Source organism: Asterias amurensis, chromosome 19, assembly GCF_032118995.1.
Source record: "Asterias amurensis chromosome 19, ASM3211899v1".
NCBI classification, from domain to species: domain Eukaryota; kingdom Metazoa; phylum Echinodermata; class Asteroidea; order Forcipulatida; family Asteriidae; genus Asterias; species Asterias amurensis.
The window spans coordinates 13,474,377-13,496,817 of record NC_092666.1 but is presented as its reverse complement, the minus strand read 5'-3'; the positions used below and the strand labels follow the sequence as shown (position 1 = coordinate 13,496,817).

At 38.5% G+C, this 22,441-nt stretch overlaps 1 protein-coding gene across 13 annotated transcripts in view; it reads right to left on the bottom strand.

Annotated features, from left to right (window-relative positions):
- Window positions 1–22,441, bottom strand: part of LOC139951321 (rho guanine nucleotide exchange factor 11-like) — a 120,116-nt gene that overhangs the window by 31,614 nt on the left and 66,061 nt on the right. For 9 of the 13 annotated variants that reach the window (XM_071950154.1, XM_071950152.1, XM_071950161.1 and 6 more), the window contains 12 exons: window positions 21,480–21,686; window positions 20,052–20,186; window positions 13,502–13,660; window positions 10,468–10,491; window positions 7,988–8,095; window positions 7,454–7,552; window positions 7,159–7,201; window positions 6,723–6,960; window positions 6,195–6,466; window positions 5,115–5,276; window positions 2,720–2,839; window positions 1,337–1,545 (listed from right to left, as the gene is read on the bottom strand). In XM_071950154.1, the coding sequence (XP_071806255.1) occupies window positions 1,337–1,545; window positions 2,720–2,839; window positions 5,115–5,276; window positions 6,195–6,466; window positions 6,723–6,960; window positions 7,159–7,201; window positions 7,454–7,552; window positions 7,988–8,095; window positions 10,468–10,491; window positions 13,502–13,660; window positions 20,052–20,186; window positions 21,480–21,686 (1,776 nt within the window). The remainder of the gene's footprint in view (window positions 1–1,336; window positions 1,546–2,719; window positions 2,840–5,114; window positions 5,277–6,194; window positions 6,467–6,722; window positions 6,961–7,158; window positions 7,202–7,453; window positions 7,553–7,987; window positions 8,096–10,467; window positions 10,492–13,501; window positions 13,661–20,051; window positions 20,187–21,479; window positions 21,687–22,441) is intronic. The other 4 variants (XM_071950165.1, XM_071950158.1, XM_071950155.1 and 1 more) reach the window with 3 other exon arrangements.

The window sequence follows — 22,441 nt, the reverse complement described above, 5'->3', positions numbered from 1 at the left end:
CGCCCAGTAAACGGACAAACGAAAGCCCACCGTAGAGTTTTCCAGTTCCACTTCAATTCAGGCATGCTTCAATTCATCATTTGTTTCCCTTATCAGGCTTATACAAAGATTACAGGCCATCAAATTCCCATTATTCTCCCCAAATTCTCAGGAGTTGGAAAAAATCGTGACGTAAATAATAACATCAATGGTACCTCCTACCTAAACTGCTGCCGCTCTTTGAGATGTATCAATGTGTGCACTGCCGACTGCACACGTGCACTGTGCAAAATGCATTATTTTCCACGTTGAGGAAACTTCTTCGGAGCATGCATTCTCTTTTTTTTTTTTTCGGGTGGAGTACTTTTCCCCCCATCACTGACACTTCGCCTTCGATCGGCGTCCATATTGCATAGTATAAACACACGGCGATGCCAAACGAATTCGAGCCGAACACGTGCGTTGTGTGCACGTACATGTACATTTACATCCATGCATAAAGCTGTACATGTACTATACCAGGTTGACCGAACTGGTATGCGCCATTCCCACCCCCTCTGTTACGCATTGGTTTATTAGTTTTCCAGCGGGAGTAAGAATTTAAAAAATAATTCTAAGCACAACCGTTTTTTATCGAAGCGCATAATGATGACTCAGATGTGGGGTGTTTTGATCTGTTGTTTTTGCACTTGGGGTCGAACGAATACCAGTTGATTAAAAATTGAGAACAAAATTGTCCGTTCGTGCTGCAGTTTTAAAACACCGCGATATAGATTTAGCTTTTTGCGTACGTTCTGGAGAATATCTCGTACCACCGTACTCAGGGGTGAAAATGCGTACATGGAACGCAAAATGCGTACAGGTTGGCAGGTCTGCATACTACAAGGCACAGTCCATGGGAAAAGAAAACAAGGAAGGCAAAGGAAATGTTGGGACGACAACCTCCAGGAATGGAGGGGCCTGGCATTCAGCACCTCGCAGAGATTAGTGGAGGACCGCATAAGATGGCGCACAATCATGAAAAAAGCAGCTGTGGTGCCCCTACGACCTTCAACAAGGTTACGGGTACAAGGGATACACCAAGTGAGGATACTGGTCTTTGACAAAAACTAAATATACCCTGCCAAGTCTTGAGCTTCACTCGTGAAGGGGCTCAGCAAATTTTCCTCCGGTGAGGGGCACTCAATCAGAAAAATTTTTATTTTGTATTGGAGCTTTGCAAAGGGCACTACAACAAAAGCACAGGGCACCACGGCACTTGTTGTCAGTGCCGTGGGTTTATTCAAGGCCTCACCCTGCCTCTTCAGGGCATCTCTAAGGACAAAAACTAATCGTGAATCATCTACAATTACTTTACCTTGGTTTTTAGGCTTGCTGATCTCGCCAGGAAGGAGCGCTTACTCGATGCCGATACCTCTCCTTCAGCGACGTCTTGTAACCGATCAAAACTTTCTGAGATGCCGCTGTCCGTCTGGAGGGAGGTACGTGAACTCACAAGAGGGTCATCTTTCTTGTCTTCAAACTGCTTCACCAAATTGTCGACGTTGATCTTCTCTTTCAGTTGAGCTAGATGTTAAAAAGAGAGTACAGAAATTGTGTTCATAAAACCTAAAAATAGTAAAGGTGGCTTCTTACACATATATAGCGCTCATATCCATCACTAACATGACTAAGGCTCAAGGCGTTTCAAACCTTCAGTGTTTTCCTTTAAGGTATTATGGGGCTATGCTTGAAGTATGAGACTGTACTCCTGTTACGTAGCACAATTTAATAATGGTTTACAAGGTGCTGTAGCGCAATATGCAGTCAATCAAACCAGGAGCACCAGGGTGAACTACTTTTTTTTCATAGCACCATGTAATTGTTTACAAGGTGCTGTGGCGCAATATGCAGCCAATCAAAGCAGGAACACAAGGGCTTTTCTACAAGTGCACTTGGATCTTTTACGTTCGTTACACAACAAATGGTACCAGCAGCTTATCGTCCCATCCAAAGGATGAAGCAATCATTAAGCGTCTTGCTTAGTGTCACAAACCCACAATCTGCTGATCAGAAACACCACAGCTTAAGTTTAGTGCTCTGATCCATTCGGCCACAAAACTTAAGGATTTCTCATTAGAAAAAAAAAATATAAAAAAAATAATGTCAACAAATATTCTGTCCTCATATATGTTAATATTTCTCCAGCCACACCTAGTACCTCATTTTGATTTGCCTGATTTGCATGGCTATTCGTCTCCATGGTAAGAAACTTAAAGACAGTGGACACTATTGGTAATTGTCAAAGACCAGTTGCCTCACTTGCTGTATCTCAACATATGCATGAAATAACAAACCTGTGAAAATTTGAGCTCAATCGGTCATCGAAGTTGCGAGCTAATAATGAAAGAAGAAAACACCCTTTTCACACGAAGTTGTGTGCTTTCTGATGCTTGATTTTGAGACCTAAAATTCTAAATCTGAGGTCTCGAAATCAAATTCGTGGAAAACTACTTCGTTCTCGAAAACTACTCCACTTCAGAGGGAGCTGTTTCTCACAATGTTTTATACCATCAACCTCTCCCCATTACTCGTCACCAAGTAAAGTTTCATGCTAATAATTATTTTGAGTAATTACCAATAGTGTCCACTGCCTTTAAGGGGAAAAAAACCCATGCAAAGTCTTTGAAGTTTCAATCTGAAAGCTCACTGATCATCAAATTTACAGAAGCAATTAATACTCGAGAGAACACAAACTTACTAATCTCTTCATCCTCAGCATTTCCAGCTCTGACATTAATCCCTGGAGGGATCGGACTGGTGGCATTTGGTGATGTCGCTGGCTTCTCAATCTCATCCTTCTTATCACCTGTGAAGAAGACTGCAGAGGTGAAAAAAGAGTCAAGGTACCACACACACACCATGCATCAAGCTGTTAAACGTCTGCATGCAAGCACTTCATTCATGGGCGGGTGTTACACACAGCAAGCAACAGTCTGTTAGGGTCATCATGTGTTGTTCAAAAAAAAGTTGGGTAGAGAACTGAACAAAGTTTACCAATCTGCAGGGAATGCTGTGCTTACGGCAAGCGTACATGTATTTCACGGGTTAGCAGCGAATTTTGGCTTCTGCGCTTGCGTACTCCACGTTATTAGGCATTCTACCCTCAAAAGGCTAGCGCAGAAATTCGGCGCTTGCACGTGATCGTAAGGCGCAGAATTCAGCGGTAAGCAGAGCCATGAAATTGGGCCCAGTCTGTTAGGATCCAATACATGCTTTCCATTAAAGTTGAAACCGGGTATTACACACAGCAAGCTCAAGTCAGTTAAAGTTAACATGTTCCTACGCGAGTACGACAGGGTCCAAACAACAACTTAGTTAAAACTTTAGAACCATCAGTAACGCTCAGCCACAAAATCACATTATTTATTTTTCACTGAAGTTTGCAGCATGTTAGCTACAGAGGCTGTTATTAATATAGCACTGGCAACATAACTTTTAAATCATACATGAATGTGGCAAATAAACCAAGCAAGCCCCAAAGCGCTCAAATTAACCCCTTAAAGAATGTTTGTTTCTGTATCGTCGTGTCAGTGTAAAAGCATTGAATCTCCTTAAAGGAACACGTTGCCTTGGATCGGATGAGTTGGTCTATACAAAAGTGTTTGTATGCATATGGTTGGAAAGATGTTTTTAAAGTAGAATACAATGATCCACACAAATTTGCCTCAAAATTGCATGGTTTCCTTTTACTTTGCGAACTAACACGGTCGGCCATTTATGGGAGTCCAAAATTTGACTTCTATAAATGGCCGACCGTGTTAGTCGACAAGTAAAAGGAAAACCGGGCAATTTCGAGGCATGTTTGTGTGGATCATTGTATTCTACTTTTACAACATCTTTCTACCCATGCATTTTATAACAAACGGTTATAAACGCTTTTCAAACACCAACTCGACCGATCCAAGGCAACGTGTTCCTTTAAAGAACACTAACGCTGGACGTGTGAGTTTGAATTGTAAAAACATCAAATCTCACTTTTTAGATTTGCCCAGATGTACACACAAAAGAAGTCTTGTTTAAAGGCAGTGGACACTATTGGTAATTGTCAAAGACTAGCCTTCACAGTTGGTGTATCTCAACATATGCATAAAATAACAAACCTGTGAAAATTTGAGCTCAATCAGTCATCAAACTTGCGAGATAATAATGTAAGAAAAAAAAACCCTTGTCAAACGAAGTTCTGTGCGTTTAGATGGTTGATTTCGAGACCTCAAGTTCTAAACCTGAAATCTCGAAAACAAATTCGTGGAAAAATACTTCTTTCTCCAAAACTACGTCACTTCAGAGGGAGCTGTTTCTCACAATGTTTTATACCATCAACCTCTCCCCATTACTCGTCCCCAAGAAAGGCTTTATGCTAATAAATATTTTGAGTAATTACCAATAGTGTCCACTGCCTTTAACCATTTAGCAGGCCTCCAATTAACCCACAGCACCCTCAGCAATTGCTGTGGTGCCCTTTGCATAGTTCCAACACAAATTTCTTATTTTCCTCATAGAAGTACCCCTAACCTGAGGAAAATGACTGTGCCCCTTCAAGAAATTAACGCTCGACATGTTTAAAGGGCCTACATACTTTTTGTAGGACAAAAAACACAATGTCCACAGATTTACATTCAACTTACACAGTTTGAAGATAATGATAGTAGAAAGCTTCCCTGAAAATATTACTTGGCGAGGTGCTGTAGTTTTTGAGAAATGAGTCAAACAATGTAATGAAAATCCTTTTCGTCTCAGTGATCACGCGACAAAAATTATTTTAATTAGCATGTAAAAATGTATTTTCATGACATTGCTTTACTCATTTCTCAAAAACTACAGCACCTCAGCAACTAATATTTTAAGGTATGCTTTCTACTATCATTATCTTCAAACGGTGTAAGTTTAATGTTAATCTGTGGACGTTGTGTTTTGTGTTCAAAAAAGTACCCAAATCCTTTAATGCTTGAAAATAACCGTAGATGCAAAACTCTTATCCCTAGTAATGGTTAATATGGTAGCATCACTTTCAAATGATCGACGTCAAATAAAGTGAATAAACAAGCTCCCCAAAGCCTTTCAAGTTAATGCACAATGCACCAAGATGCAGATACCTGATGAAGGGAGGTACTGACTCATTCTGTCCGATGTCCGTCGTTGACCGCCGGGGATCATCCGTCTCCAGTCTCTTTTCATCTTCTTGCCTTCTTTGCCTTGGCATTGGTCTTCGAGTTGGTCTAGGCACAGACCCGTCTTGTGGATGTTGAACTCGCAATCTGCAAGACGGACAGTTTGTTATAATGTAACATATCAAAAATCACAGAGCCATTCTATAAAACACGTAGGCACATAAATAGTAACAATAATACTGGCTGGCTCGATGAACTAGTGGTAAGACATCTGCTCTAGCAATGCAAAGGTTGTGGGTTCGAATCCCACCTGAGTGATTTGCCTATGGATTTTTTCTTAGTTCTCGGGAAAGAAACATCGGTGTAAGGGCAAAAACAAATTATATTTTTTATCCCCAATGCAAAATTGACTTGCATTAAATAATACTACTTTCACTTTCAATTGCCAAAACTTTTGAAGATTTGGCAGGTGAACGTCAATGTAGTCCCTGTGGTTGTTGGAGCGCTTAGCACCATTCCCCCCAAAACAAGGGAAACATCAAGATGAAATAGGTACAATTGTGAAGGTAGACCTATTAATTAAAGAAGGCAGGGATCCTGAGAAAGACCCTTGAGATCTAAGGCTAAGGAACATAAGATCTTTCTTTTGCTGTTTTTGTCACACGGTAGGCATAAAAAGAAAAGAATTCAGTTAAAAGTCTCAAATTTTACGTGACCAAAACTCTAGCTACAAGGTTTCAAGACACATTGGTATCAAGGTCAAATGTGATGTCAAAGGTCAATGTACTTTGGCACTGGTACCCATGGAAGCCGATCCCCCACAGTACACCGTTACAGTGACTAAGAAAGACCGTACTCTGGTAGTGCATCTTTTGGGAACATGGCAAAGATCCTGAGAAAGACCCTTGAGATCTAAGGCTACTGAACATATGACCTCGCTGTTTTTGTCACAGGGTAGGCATAAAAAGAAATGATTCCAGTTAAAAGTCTCAAATTGTACGTAACCCAAACTCCAGCTACAAGGTTTCAAGACACCTTTGTTATCAAGGTAAAAGGTCAACGTACTTTGGCACTGGTACCCTTGGAAGCCGATCCCCCACAGTAGACCGTTACAGTGATTACAGAAGACTGTACTCTGGTAGTGCATCTCCACAAACTGATGTCCCTTGATGTGCTGTTTCTTGTTCTTGGCCCATTTTGGCCGTTTGTCGCGCGCTGTGAAGCTCGGACATCTCTCGAGGGCGCTGTTGCTCGTCACTCTGACGCCAACTTGCTTCATGAAGGTGGTGATTGCGAACGCCATGGCGACGTTCTTGTCCTCGCGCTCTGCTTCTAGCCTAAGAAGATTAAAACAAACGCAAAAATTCAAAACTTTTCTTGTTTATTACAGTAACAGACATTCCAATCTTATCCAAGTTCAAACTTGGTTTAGAGTAACAAAGATGAGGATATTAAAGGATTGAACCCGACTTGGAGTATGGCACTTGAAGTTACTATACCATTGCCAATGGCGTTAATCCAAAACCTGCAGCTTAACTTCTCCTATTAAGAGGAAGAGTTGCGGAAGAGGGAAAGGGGGGGGCAGAGACTTACGTGGTTAGTCGATCAAGATGAGGCATAAGAGTCTGTTCAACGATCTTGAGTTCCTGCAACCGATCCATGTCTTCATTATGAAGTTGCTGATCTCCGAAGATGGAGCCGAGACCCAACGCTCTCTTGGCTCGGAAGTCAGCAAGTAGCTCCTGCACCTCGGTAGTGGCGCCGAGTCGAGCAGCCAAGAAGACACTTTTCATCGCCTCTTCGTTTTGCAGCTGTGTGTTCATTGTGTTGTCTGTTTCAAAGAAAAACAAAGACTAGTTATGGCCTGACGTTTCGACCCTAGCAGAGTATTTCTCGAACGACAACACAACACTCATGAACAGGTATAAAGTGTAACATAATCAGTCCAGTGGAAATACACAAATAAAAAGTTTTCATTCTGTTTCTATTTTATTTTCATAAAAAAAAACAATCTAGTTTTGACACTTACCAATATTATGCACAATGGAATCACTGACTTGTATCCTCAAGGGCTGAAAGATAAAAAGAAAAGAAAAATGTTGTTACAACCATAATCAATTGTTACTGTATTGTAAATTACATCCCCTGACACATCTTAAACACCAGATGGCGCTATTTACTTGCAACCTCCCACACTCTAATCATTCAACTACACAAAAAAAGCAATCACTTCAAAAATATTATCAAACAAAAACATTCAAGCTAGAAAAAACGTAATAAATCATTGTTCTATTGACCACCACAAGAGGGCGCTCTCCACTTACCGCTGACGGCGCAAGGAAGGTAGAGAATATTTCATACACCCATTTCTTCATCTCTTTCAGACTCCCGGTTCTGTAGTTATCTGTCACTAAGTAAAAAAACTATGTACAGAGAAACAAAAAAGTAAGCGTTAGTTTGATTATTTTTAACAGATGTTGAAATTCCATCGGGGATACAGAATACAAATTTGGTTTTACCCATATTCACCGTTGTATGTTACAACTGTATACTCAGTGCTTTCCTGAGTTATGTGAACTAAATCCAAGCATAAGACTTAACAAACTTTTAGTTCCCTCCAAGAAAATTAAACTGCAATGCTCGTGTAAGCTTAACAAAATTATAAAGATCAAAAGGTAACAAAAGGTATACAAATATAGCACAAGAAACAAGGCTCAAGAATATATACAATGTAAATAAAAAAATATAAACAAATAAAATGTATTAAAAAAAAAATATATATAAATAAAATAATTAACAAAATAAAATGAAATAAATAATACTTATTATAATAAAAAAGAATAAAACAAATAACTCACCAAGCTGGAAGGGTCGCTGTTTGAGATGAGATAATGAAGGAAAATTGACATGTGGGCAGGTTTTTTCTCTAGCTGCTCCAGACTGATGAATGGTCCGTGATCCTCAAACTATAAGATGGAAACAAGAGAGATAGGAGAGTCTTATATTGAGTATTGGTGAGAAGTCCAAAGGAGTTGATGCTATAAATAAGAAAGCCCTTTCCTACATTCCATCTCACACAAACATTGGTTGAAAGGAACACGTTGCCTTGGATCGGTCGAGTTGGTCTTTGAAAAGCGTTCGTAACCGTTCGTTATGAAATGCATATGGTTAGAAAGATGTTTTAAAAGTAGGTTATACTTTTACTTTGCGAACTAACACGGTCGGCCATTTATGGGAGTCAAAATTTAACTCCCATAAAGGGCCGACCGTAGAGTCAACGAGGTAAAAGGAAAACCACGCAATTTCGAGTGATACATGTGTGGACCATTATTTTCTACTTTTAAAATATCTTCCTAATCATATGCATTTTATAACAAACGGTTACAAACGCTTTTCAAAGGCCAACTCGACCGATCCAAGGCAATGGGTTCCTTTAACATCTATGATTATTAATTACACAAATCAAAAAACTGCGATTCAATACTAGACGAAAGTATTTATTCTAGTCATTGTGTAATCAGAGGCAAGCTTGGCGGAATTCGAACCCACAACCTTGTGATTGCAAGTGCTGTGGTTGGCTTGAATGCTGCACGGTTCCTTGATTTGCTGTAGTCACTAGTGACTGCTTTCATTTGAATTCCCTAAAACTTAAAGGCAGTGGACACTATTGGTAATTGTCAAAGACTAGCCTTCAAAGTTGGTGTATTTCAACATATACATAAAATAACAAACCTGTGAAAATTTGAGCTCAATTGGTCATCGAACTTGCGAGATAATAATGACAGAAACAAACACCCTTGTCACACGAAGTTGTGTGCGTCAAATTCGTGGAAAATTACTTCTTTCTCAAAAACTATGGCACTTCAGAGGGAGCCGTTTCTCACAATGTTTTATACCATCAACCTCTTCCCATTACACGTTACCAAGTAAGGATTTATGCTAATAATTATTTTGAGCAATTACCAATAGTGTCCACTGCCTTTAAAAATTTGCAAGCTTTTCAAAGGTACGTAAGAGACAACAAAAACCCATACACGATTCTGAATGAATGTGTAGTGCAATGGTACCCAGCTCAATTGAAACGATTTAGAAAAGCATGAAAACTCTTATGGTGCGCAAAGAAGGAGAAATTTTAAAACATAAATAAATGTTAAAATGTAACATATAAAAAAAATAGAGTGAAAACTTGTGGTAGATCTGTCAGTCACAGGAGAAACTCTTTGCATCGGTGCAACAAGGTCAAAACTCAGATTGGTTAAAAAGATTGTAACTCAATATTGCATAGTGGTCGTATCCATGAATACCGTTGTAGCGGTATGGCTTAGTTTAGAAAGATATGACCCTTGTAGAGGTATTGAATGAACTGTGATTGCATCAAGATTGAATCTTATTTAGTCACCTAAAATGCAATAACAGGTCAGCAGGTCACCCTGTGTGAAACAGACAAATTTGTATGGTGAAACAAGTTGACACAGTCTTAAGAGATGCGACCTTGATGTATGGGATGAGATATGACCTTGTACATTGTTGTATGACTGTATATAACCTTGTGTATGATCTGCAACCGAGTAGGCAAAACCAGAGATGCGACCTTGATGAGATATGACCTTGCATAGGAGACAGGACCTTTTAGGCAATACAACCACGGTGTAAGAGATACGACCTTGATGAGATACGACCTTGTATAGGAGTTGTGACCTTTAAGGCAGTACAACCACAGTGTAAGAGGTACAACCTTGATGAGATACGACCTCGTATAGGAGTTGTGACCTTTAAGTCAGTACAACCAAGGTGTTAGAGATACCACCTTGATGAGATACGACCTTGTATAGGAGTTGTGACCTTTAAGGCAGTACAACCATGGTGTAAGAGATACGACCTTGGTGAATGAGCAATGTTTGCACTGACATTCAAATAAAAGTGATGTGAAGATAAACTGTGTAATGGCACACTTTCCCTCCATGCAATAAAAAAAATAAAAAATTCATAACACATTACCAGTTATATATTATTATTATTATTATTATTATTATTATTATTATTATTATTATTATTATTATTATTATGTACCCTGATTAAATTGTTGCAATCTAAAATCATCAAAAACACAGGATTTAGTCTCAAGAAAGAAGTCAACATGTATAACAAAGTAAATAAAAACATTTTGGAAAAAAGGTCCCCAAAAATCTGTTGTAAAAAAAAAAAAAAAAAAAAAAAGTCCCTAAAAATAAAAAATTAAAAAAACCATGCAAACGAATTATGCAACCGAGACATAACAGCCAGGCTTGCACGGCAATGGATGATGATATGATGATTAGTGTGAATCAAATACACTTACGTATTGGCTAACGTTTCCATGCGGCTGTTAATAGAAGGGAAAGAGGGAGGAAAAGACACAATTAAATGACCACAGGATAACGGAGCCGAGACATCATGAAGGTTGAGGAGAGAAGAAACAGCATGATGTGTAGAAAAAAATAAAAATAATAATAATAATAAAAAAACAGCCGATGGAGAGGAAGGTGATGGAAAAAAAAACAAGATTTCAAAAAAGTGTGGGTGTACATGTAGGTAGCGAAGACGAATATAGTGTTGTAGCAATTTAAGTACATGTAAGTCCCCCCGTAATCCCACAAAAAAAACAATGCTGGAAGAAAAGATTGTCTGGTGTTCCTTTTTTCGCGTTCGCAACGAATAATTGTTTTGGTTGAACTTGCCATTGATTGATCACTACCAAGCTAGACCTGCAAGGAAAACAGTTTGATCCTTTTTGGGATATATGGAACCAGTGTAAAGTATTGCGGCTGTTATTTTTGGCTCAGAATTTCAACTATACATGTAGCTCCCTGAGCGTAAGCGTAAATTGCTTTGTGATGTACAGATTGCATGCAAAGAATCAAAACTCCCTTGGTAATAACCCGGAAAAAAATACCCTTACATTCAGTTCAGATTTTCAAGTGCTGATTTTTTCTTTTACGGTAAAGGTTAAAAGGAAAGAATAATAAGATGTGAAGATCCTGAAATGGGCACAATCCTGAAATGGGCACAATCCTGAATCACAGGCTTGGCTGATGGTTCAAGACAGGGTTAACAAAAGATTGAAATGGGTAGACTTAGACATTGTGTGGTGACTTGTGGCAGACAGACAACAGGTTGCTGGAGTTCCATGGACAGTAAGTTAGCGAAAGTTCTGCAGACGGAGTTCAACAGACGGTCAGTAGTTTGTCAGAGTTCAACAGAAAAACGGTTCAACAAACAGACAGGCAAAGAACAAACAGATAGAGTGTAAGAGACAGAGAGTAGTTTGCTACCATTCAACAAACAGACAAACAGTAGTTTGCTAGCATTCAACAAACAGACAGACAGTCGTTTGCTAGCTTTCAACAAACAGACAAACAGTAGTTTGCTAGCAGTCAACAAACAGACAGACAGTCAATTGCTAGCTTTCAACAAACAGACAGACAGTAGTTTACCAGTATTCAACAAACAGACAGACAGTAGTTTGCCAGTATTCAACAAACAGACAGACAGTAGTTTGCCAGTATTCAACAAAAAGACAGACAGTAGTTTGCCAGTATTCAACAAACAGACAGACAGTAGTTTGCCAGTATTCAACAAACAGACAGACAGTAGTTTGCCAGTATTCAACAAACAGACAGACAGTAGTTTGCCAGTATTCAACAAACAGACAGACAGTAGTTTGTCAGTATTTAACAAAAAGACAGACAGGCAGTTTGCTAGAATAGAACAAACAGAGAGTAGTTTGCTAGCAGTGAACAAACAGACAGACAGTAGTTTACCAGTATTCAACAAACAGACAGACAGTAGTTTGTCAGTATTCAACAAACAGACAGACAGTAGTTTGTCAGTATTCAACAAAAAGACAGACAGACAGACAGTTTGTAAGAATAGAACAAACAAACAGAGAGTAGTTTGCTAGCAGTGAACAAACAGACAGCGTGCAACCAACAGATAGTATTTACGAGAAATCACAGAAATTATGAGACAAAGTGGAGATGAAAATGAAACAGAATAGGTGGGAGAGAATCAAGGAAGGTTATTTTGTTAAAATGTTTATGATATGGGGGATTATTTGGGAGAAGGGAGAAGGGAGAGGGGCAGTTTTTCACATTTTTGTCATCAGCTCATACTACTTATAAAGCAGGTAAAAGCACAAATGAGAACTTTAAATTACAGTTTCAGCAATTCAAAATGCGCATTCTACTGGTTGTGCTCACGGGTTGGGTAGCAGGATTTAACAAAAAATAATAATAATTAAAAAAAAATTAAAAAGCTTTGCCACTTTTCCATATAATCCTTAATTGCATTACAAATGTTTGTTTTTTTCAACAGTGTTTTTTTTTTATTCTGTTTTGTTTCAAGGGAGTTGGGACTAGGGGCTTTGGAACCAACTATCATATCAAGTCATCAAGACAAATTTAACGCAAAAAGCCCTTTTTTTCGAGCTTCGTTTTTGCATTTAACCCAAAAAGACCCACTCAGGAGAGAGTAACTGACTGTAACTTCGAAATTTTTTCAATCACAGAACAACGCTCTTGAGATGTAAGCAGGGGCCAATTTCATAGAGCTGCTTAAGCAAAAAATTAGCTTAAGCACGAAAATAGCTCACTTATTTTACACATGTTACTGGCCAAAATTTCATGCCATATACATTGCTTGTGACTGGTATTTAGCTGTTGTTTACTTAGCACAAAAATTGAGTTGAGTCTTGGCCAATAATCTGATTTTACTAGGCAATGATTTTTTCGCTTAAGCAAAATTTTGTTTAAGCAAAATTTTGTGCTTAAGCAGCTCTATGAAATTGGGCCCTGGCCATAGAGAAATCAAGCTGAGAAATCATAAAAAGCATCAACAAATTAGGCACCATCATTCTCTACTTGAATGTGAATTTGTGTGCATCAGGGCCAAATTTCATAAAGCCTGAAAAACTAAGCATTAAAACTTGCTAGGCACAGACAGATTTGCTTAGCAGAAACTGGTTACCTGCTTAAATTCCATAAAAATTACACTACTGCCACTAGTGCCCTGCTTATTTTTTTGCTAAGCAAAAGAATCTGCTCAGCTATATTTTCTGCTTGACAGCTTAATGAAATTGGGCCCAAAGTAGTAGACGTTACCGTCATAACCAAGGGTCTGAGGTTTGAAACCTACCCAAGGTTTATTTCCCCTTCTTTTAATTTAAAAGCCGAGAAATCATAAGAGTCAACCAATAGGATTCATCAGTCTACACTTAAAAGCATCTTCCAATGCATCAAGCAAGAAGACATGACCCACAGTAACATAGGTCCGAGGTTCGAAACCTTCCCAAGGTTATAGTAAATTATGTTTAGTTTGTAAAACAGCTGGCCCACCGTTTCATTGTCTGACTGGAAGTCATCATCCTCCATAGAGATGATCGGAACCTGGGGTGTCGCGGTGACCTGAGAGGAGGAGATCTCGGCTTGGGAGAATGGCTCCACCGCACCGACTGTCGCCGTCTTGAGATTATGGTTAGACGCTGAAGGGTTGGTCTGTGGAGAGATAATAATATTTGACAAGGTGATGTGGCACACTATGCTGCCAATCAAACCACGAACACCGGGGCAAACCCCTTCTCTTTACGATAAATGCACTCGACCTACACAATGTACAACTAGAATTGTGTCTTGCTTATGGACACAAGTGTCATGACCAGGACTCGCACCCACACTCTGCTATCAAAAACGCCAGGCAGGAACACCGGGGAGAACCCCTTCGCTTTTCGATAAGTGCACTGGGTTCTTTTACGTGCGTTACACAACACATGGGACCAACGACTTAACGCCCCATCCGAAGAACGAAGCAACAGTTAAGTGTCTTGCTTAACGACACAAGTGTCACGGCTGGGGATTCAAACCCACACTCTGTTGTATCCTGGTGTCATGTGTTTTCAGTAGGATAACAGGAAAATTGTTCACTCAAAAACTTAATATTTTTTTTCAAATCATCTATCCAATTTTTTAACAATAACCATTTCACTTCATGGTGTGTTGAAATTTTTAAAGTTTTGGTTTTACGTTGCGAGAGACAGTCCGCCATTAAAAGTGCTTATGCATGCACGACATTGGAGCATTGTCATATGTTTTCACACCTTTCATTGGTTGGTATTTTATTGAATATTCAGAAGCTAGTATGGCGTGCAAAGTAAATCAAAAATATTATTCAATTAGTACTTAAGAGTCAGTTCAGGTAAATAGTTGACATACTTGCTCACGGTCAAAAAATGAATTTTTTTTATACTTTGTTGGTGGAAGGGCCTTGGGGTGCAAGTAAATCAAATTGCATTTTCAATTCTATATATAGCCCGTTGCCATGGTTACGGCTCATTTTGTTTTTTGGCCATTTTAGGCCGATTTGGGGGTCTGAAAAACTGTTTTTTAGCTCATATTTACAACTCCACCCAACCAAAATGCAACATTATTTCAAAAAACCTTTTATATCACTACAAAGTATCATCCTTGGCCTTCCTTGAGATAAAAAATTATTGCTTTAAATATCACCCTTGTGCTATTTTTGCATTATGCATTACAGTATGTTTTTAGAACTTGCAAAATCAGCATTTTTACCCTATTTTTGGACCCCAAAATGTCAACTTGCCAGGGGTCTCAGAAAATTTCCCTTTCGGCTGTGATTAGGGCCAACAGTGGTCTTTCCATATCTGGTGTCAAAAACTTGGGCAATTGTATCCTGTTGTGACAGTACTGCCTCAAAACTAGACTTTTTTCCCCAAAACATGAAAAATGCCTTTTTAAGGGTCTTTTCACATAATATCGAAATACGTGTCCACGGTAAAAAAAAAGAAGAATATTTTTCATTTTTTTGTGGATAGTAGGATGGTAGGGACTTGGGGTCCAAATAAACAACATTTACATTTCAAATCATAATATAACACGTTGCCATGGTAACAGTTCATGTGTGTTTAGGCCACTTTAGGCTGATCTTGGGGAATGAAAAACTGTTTTATTTAGTTAATAATTACAACTCCACCCCACCAAAAAACAAAATTATTTCATAAAACCTTTTACATCACTACAAATTATCATCCTTGGCTTTACTTGAGACAAAAAAATATTGCTATAAATTTCCCCCTTGTGCTATTTTTAGAACATGCATTAGAGTATGTTTTTAGAACTTGCAAAATCAACATTTTTACCATATTTTTTGCCCTCAAAATTTCATTTTTTTTTCAGGGGTCTCAGAATATTGTCCTTTCGGTTTTGATCAGGGCCAAAATTTGTCTTTTTTATTTCTGGTAAGAAAAACTTGGCAAGTGTATCCTGATGTTAACAGTACTGTCTCAAAAATAGACTTTTTTCCTCAAACAGAAAAATGCATTTTGAATTGTTTCTTCTTCATATTGAATTTCTAACATTAAAAAGTAATAATTCTATCAATCTTGCAGCTTTTCCTTAGCACTAGTGGATTACCCAACATTGATCAGGAACTGTTGATGACCTTAATTTTACAATTTGCCCGGCCCAGCCCCAATCATATTTCTTGACATTGCATAAAACAATGTTTTGTGAATAGCGCCTCTTTTTGTGAAAGTGTTCGGTTGTTATTGGTGTTTTCATATCTTCTGGGTAGAAACACTGTGTTTATTGTATCCTGTTGTGACTGATCATGCCTTAAGTATAGTAATTTTTCCAAAAACATTGCATGCTTGTTAAAAATCTGGAACTGTTTCCATGCCCTTTGAGTAATGAATACAAAGTTTTTATTTAAACATAATGGTATCCAACCAAACCATAACCAATGCTTTGCCACTGAGAGTTCTTGATTTGGCTACTTTACCTATTGTACAGGTATGATTCCCATTGCAAGTAGAGTGCGATGAGCATTCTTTACAAGTTGTCTTTAATACAGGGCCTACTCTCCTTGGTCCCTGCCTGCTACCAAATGTAAAACTTTTCTTAGAGATAGAGATCATAAACAATGTAGTTTCTGTGCTTGCGGCAGATGGTTTGGAGCATCCAATCATATCCAACACAAACGTGGGAAATTAAAAAGCCCGCTTAAAAGTGTTGGAAAAGTTTGCCAAGATCTTATTAAAAACAATGATACTAACGATTTGCAAGATGAGCGTAAGAGATTATTTAAAAGGAACACGTTGCCTGGGATCGGTTAAGTTGGTCTTTGAAATGCGTTTGTAACGGTTTGTTTTAAAATGCATGGTTAGAAAGATGTTTTTGAGTGATACTTGTGTGGATCATTATATTCTACTTTTAAAATATCTTTCTAATCATATGCATTTTTTAATAAACGTTTACAAACGCTTTTCAAATACCAACTCGACCGATCCAAGGCAACGTGTTCCTTTAATGAAACAACATTGAAAGAAGTTGTAAAAACTTGCACCTGCTGAACATAAATAAGTACAGTAAGATGCATTTGCAGTGACAAAAGTCTATTCACGCTAGTTTGATATTTTTTCCATTCACTATCTTACTAATTCACTAAAACATTGAATTGTTTATCACATTAAATAAACCAACTCTTTTATTGTTTGCAACAGTACAATTGAAAGGAACCCCACCATAGATGGGGGAACTGCTTACAGAAGGCCAAAGCAGGTGAATGGCCATTTAGCCCTTTAGTCCCTGCACCGCCCGAGTTTGCTGAAATCCAATTTCTCAAGAGTCTTGCAGTAAATTACTGGAATCATAGTTCAAATTTTAAAAGATAGCCATGGCTTAATGTGTATGCACAATTTTTTACCCTTTTGGTAATATTTGTATAAAAGTTCTCATGGGAACAATAAATGCCTCTCGTTAAACGGCTACGGTAATTTTTATGGCGAATATTTTTGTGCACGGATAAAATGAACACAATAGCTTTTCAAGGCTTTTTTCTGGCTCAATGCTCATACTGATTAAATGCGAAGGCGTTAATTTTTGACAATATCATAAATAATGAACAGTTTCCTGTTTACAAATGAGCGTTTTATTTTTCGTAAGAGCTAAATTATTTCATATTCATCATTAGCTTCGACAAGTCAACTGTGAAGGGAGAATTAATAACGATCTATAACAACTAGATATATTAACTAATGCATAGACCTACTAATGACTATCAAGTTTTCTTTTGATGTTCCTTTTTTTCTACAAACACAAGCTAGCGAGGTTTCCTCGTACCGCATACAGCGTATCGCTATAATGCGGCTGGGCGGTACAGCGGCTAAATGGTTAGATACTTTGGATACAGTACTTGCTCACTTTTAGAGCCTCTTTGTTCTGATTAGGATGATAATGTTTAGTTTGGTAGCGGGCAGGGGACCAAGAAGACTGTTATAAGGCCATGTAAAGACAAGAACAGTAAAGATTGCTCATCGCACTACTTCTCTTCTTGCAATGTGAATCATACCTGTACAACTAGGTAAAGTAGTTATGACAAAACTAGAACTCAGTGGCTTAAAGAGCATGGAAACAGTGCCATATTCTTTTAACAAGCATGCTCGTTTTTTGTTTTTTATCAATTCAAACTAAGGGATAACTTTAAAATGCATTTTTATTGTTTTTGGAAAAATTACCATTTTTGAGGCAGAAGTGTCACAACAGGATACAATAAACCAAAGTGTTTCTCCCCAGTAGACATGCAAACCATAATGATAGCCCATCAAAACAAAAAGGGAAATATTCCGAGAACCAATAAAACATTAAAGACAGTACAAACTTTCTTGATGTGCAAGGGGAATTAAAAAATGTGACTTTCAAAAAAGAGGCGCTGTTCACAAAACTGTTATTTTATTTTATGCAATGTCAAGAAATATGATTGGGCCAGGGCTGGGGTGGGGCAAATTATAAGATTTAGGTCATCAACAAGTCCTGATCAATGTTTGGTAATGCACTAAACCTACAAAGTGCTTATACAAAGCTGCCAGATTGATGGAATTATAGCTAACTTCTTCATGTTATAAATTCAAAATGAAGCAAATATTTCAAAATGCATTTCTCTATTTTTTCGGGGAAAAGGGTCTATTTTTGAGACAGTTCTGTTACATCAGGATACAATTGCCCGAGTTTTTCTTACCAGAAATAAAAAGACAAATTATGGCCCTGATCAAAACCGAAAGGAAAATATTCTGAGACCCCTGAAAAAATGGAATTTTGAGAGCAAAAAATATGGTAAAAATGTTGATTTTGCAAGTTCTAAAAACATACTGTAATGCACGTTCTTAAAATAGCACAAGGGTGAAATTTATCGCAATATTTTTTTTGTCTCAAGTAAAGCCAAGGATGATACTTTGTAGTGATGTAAAAGGTTTTATGAAATAATTTTGTTTTTTGGTGGGGAGGAGTTGTAAATATTAACTTAAAAAAACAGTTTTTCATTCCCCAAGATCAGCCTAAAGTGGCCTAAACACACATGAACTGTTACCATGGCAACGTGTTATATTATGATTTGAAATGTAAATGTTGTTTATTTGGACCCCAAGTCCCTACCATCCTACTATCCACAAAAAAATGAAAAATATTCTTCTTTTTTTTTACCGTGGACACGTATTTCGATATTATGTGAAAAGACCCTTAAAAAGGCATTTTTCATGTTTTGGGGAAAAAAGTCTAGATTTGAGGCAGTACTGTCACAACAGGATACAATTGCCCAAGTTTTTGACACCAGATATGGAAAGACCACTGTTGGCCCTAATCACAGCCGAAAGGGAAATTTTCTGAGACCCCTGGCAAGTTGACATTTTGGGGTCCAAAAATAGGGTAAAAATGCTGATTTTGCAAGTTCTAAAAACATACTGTAATGCATAATGCAAAAATAGCACAAGGGTGATATTTAAAGCAATAATTTTTTATCTCAAGGAAGGCCAAGGATGATACTTTGTAGTGATATAAAAGGTTTTTTGAAATAATGTTGCATTTTGGTTGGGTGGAGTTGTAAATATGAGCTAAAAACCAGTTTTTCAGACCCCAAAATCGGCCTAAAATGGCCAAAAAACAAAATGAGCCGTAACCATGGCAACGGGCTATATATAGAATTGAAAATGCAATTTTATTTACTTGCACCCCAAGGCCCTTCCACCAACAAAGTATAAAAAAAATTCATTTTTTGACCGTGAGCAAGTATGTCAACTATTTACCTGAACTGACTCTTAACAAATTTAATTACATTTTTGTCCTAAGGCATTATGGCTACTATATTAGAATCCAGAGATATCATAAGGCATGAAAGTAAAACACCCCACCCCCCCCCCCCCTTGATGCACTCACACTTCATAACAATCCGTTTTCCCCCATTTCAGACCAGTAATGTTTGGTTTCAGGAGATAAGAAACCAATCTATGATATTTTCTCTTAAATGTAGACTTAATATTTATTACACTTATCGGAATTTATAACAGTTATGCAGTAAATAAATAACAAAAATTGTTGTCATTTTCACTTAAAATATTTTAACATTTTCCCCACGTTTGCGCACCATAGAATCCCAAATAGTAACCACCTAACGTGATCCATCTAGTGACTAAAGCAGAATGAAACTCAATCTAGCAGATAGTAATTTTGTTTTGAACTTTCGAGGTTGGATGATGTTCCTTTGACTCACTTGAATGTTGGCATAATAATGCACTAGTGATTAGTACCAAAAATCAATCATTTTATAAATGTTTGAGCATAACCAACGACAGGAAACTTTGTTCTCAGCATGATTAAGACTGATGAAAATACAGACTGTGAGTAAACTGCATAGCTTCTGTCACCGGTACAGCTTGCACAATTTCGCGGTAAACGGGAATCAAAGTTGGGGACCGAAAACATATGAGGGTCGATAACGTATGACGCTACGATACAGAAACACCAGAGTTTGAATTCGGTGCTCTTAACCGCTCGGCCACGACACTTCCATATAAACCGGCCTGTGACATTTGTGACTTACCGAGGAGGCGGAACTGTCGAATGTGTCGACGCTGGAGTCGGTGTCTGTCCTTCTCTTGGTAGGGGGAGTTGAGTTAGGGGAGCTGTCTCCCATGTCACTCTCTCCTCCACCAGGCTCAGCTGGTAATGAATAACTCTGTCAACAAAACATTTCAAAACAAATTGTCAGAATAATAGTGAAGAGCATTCAAATTACCGAGTTTCAAAACCGCACTTGAATCACTTTGCCATCAGGGCCCAATTTCATAGAGCTGCTTAAGCACAAAATTTTGCTTAAGCAAAAAATTCATTGCTTAGTAAAATCAGATTACCGGCCAAGACTCCACTCAATTGTTATGCTAAGTAAACAACAGCTAAATAATAGTCATAAGCAATGTATATGGCATGAAATTTTGGCCAGTAACATGTGTAAAAAAAAGGGAGCTATTTTCGTGCTTAAGCAAATTTTTTGCTTAAGCAGCTCTATGAAATTGGCCCCAGAACTCGAGTCCGATGTGCTAGACCACTCTGATGATGCAAGAAAACTGTCATTGTCAGTAGCGTTGTCAGTACTGTCACTATTAAGAATGTCATTGTCAGGTTTGTTATTGTCCGGATTATCACTGACAAGATTGTTAGTGTCAGAATTTGAAAGTCACTGCTCTAGAATTGCAAAGGTCGTGTTCGAATCCCACCCGAGTAATATGTCTGTGATTTTTTTTCTTCGGGAAAGTCCCGAGTATACAGTGCTATAATTACTGTTAAATCATTGTGGTACCCACTGGTAAAATGTAGGATTCGAACTGCCTCTAGCTACCGGGCAATCTCGGTTGTCCAGTTGGTATGACACTGCTCTAGAATTGCAAAGGTCGTGTTCGAATCCCCCCTGAGTAATATGCCTGTGATTTTTTTTCTTCGGGAAAGTCCCAAGTATATAGTGCTACAATTACTGTTTAATTGTTGTGGTACCCACTGGTAAAATGTAGGATTCGAACTGACTCTAGCTACCGGGCAATCTCGGTTGTCCAGTTGGTATGACACTGCTCTTGAATTGCAAAGGTCGTGTTCGAATCCCACCTGAGTAATATGCCTGTGATTTTTTTTCTTCGGGAAAGTCCCAAGTATACAGTGCTATAATTACTGTTAAATCACTGTGGTACCCACTGGTAAAATGTAGGATTCGAACTGCCTCTAGCTACCGGGCAATCTCGGTGGTCCAGTTGGTATGACACTGCTCTAGAATTGCAAAGGTTGTGTTCGAATCCCACCCGAGTATTATACCTGTGATTTTTTTAACAGAACTCCCGAAAGTACTGATTTTACAGTGCTAACACACATCGATGTGAGGGTAAGACCAAAATTAAATCTGTCAGGATTGTCATTGTCAAGATTGTCAACAACAGCATTGTCACTGTCGGGATTGTCATCATTAGTGTCATTGTCATCTTACCCTTCCTAACGCCTCGATGTTATCAGACCTCTTCCTGATCTCTGCTTCAGCACCAACCACAGAGCGAAGGTGCTTCTTTCTAGCAGCGTCTTTGGACTGTGCGTCTGAATTATTTCTCTTGAGGTTTGTTCCCGGCGGGGCGTCGATCGTAACACCAAGACTCTCTGGGCTGGATCTCTGCCTAGCATGGACAATACCATGAGGCAACTGTAGAAAGGGAATGAGGACAACATGTTTTATTTAGATGTGGAAGACTAAAATTATAGAAAAACTAAATGGCTGTGTTAAATTAGTTTTACACATGAGACTGGATGATTCATTAAGGGATAAAACTTAACTGGTAGGTCAGGAGTGTTTCCATCACTGCTCCTGCACCCTGCAGTTTAATGCGCCATATTTTTGACAGCGTGAGGGCACTCTCAACCATATTTGTATCACTTCCGGAGGTTTATTCATTAATACCCAAAACGGTTATTAAAGACTTGGAACGCATTACCATCACACACATCATATCCATCCTGGACAATAAGACCTTTAAAGGAGCTTCACAACCCACCTCTAAAGCAACTTAAAACTACGGCGCAACAAAAGTGACTGAACCCAGAATTAAACCTGGATGCAGGACGAATCACGTATATACCCCGGAAGTGATAAAAACACTATTAGGAGCGCCCTCACATGGTCAAAAATACAGCGCATTGCTGGGATCAGAGAAACTAACGAGCCTCATTTCTTCTCCAGTTAATCCACCCTAGGCGATTGACTTCATCCTGTTGGCCGCAGGACCTTGTGGCCCACTTACAAACATCGTCAGGATAAATACAAATGTTATGCTCGCATGGGTGATGGGTCGGCCTGCTTACTGGCATTAGAGCGGGATGGCTACAGCAGCTGAGGTCTCGAATCAATGAGCCCTTTGTAACATAAAGGGAGGGTCATAGATTGGTTTGTGCTTTTATTTA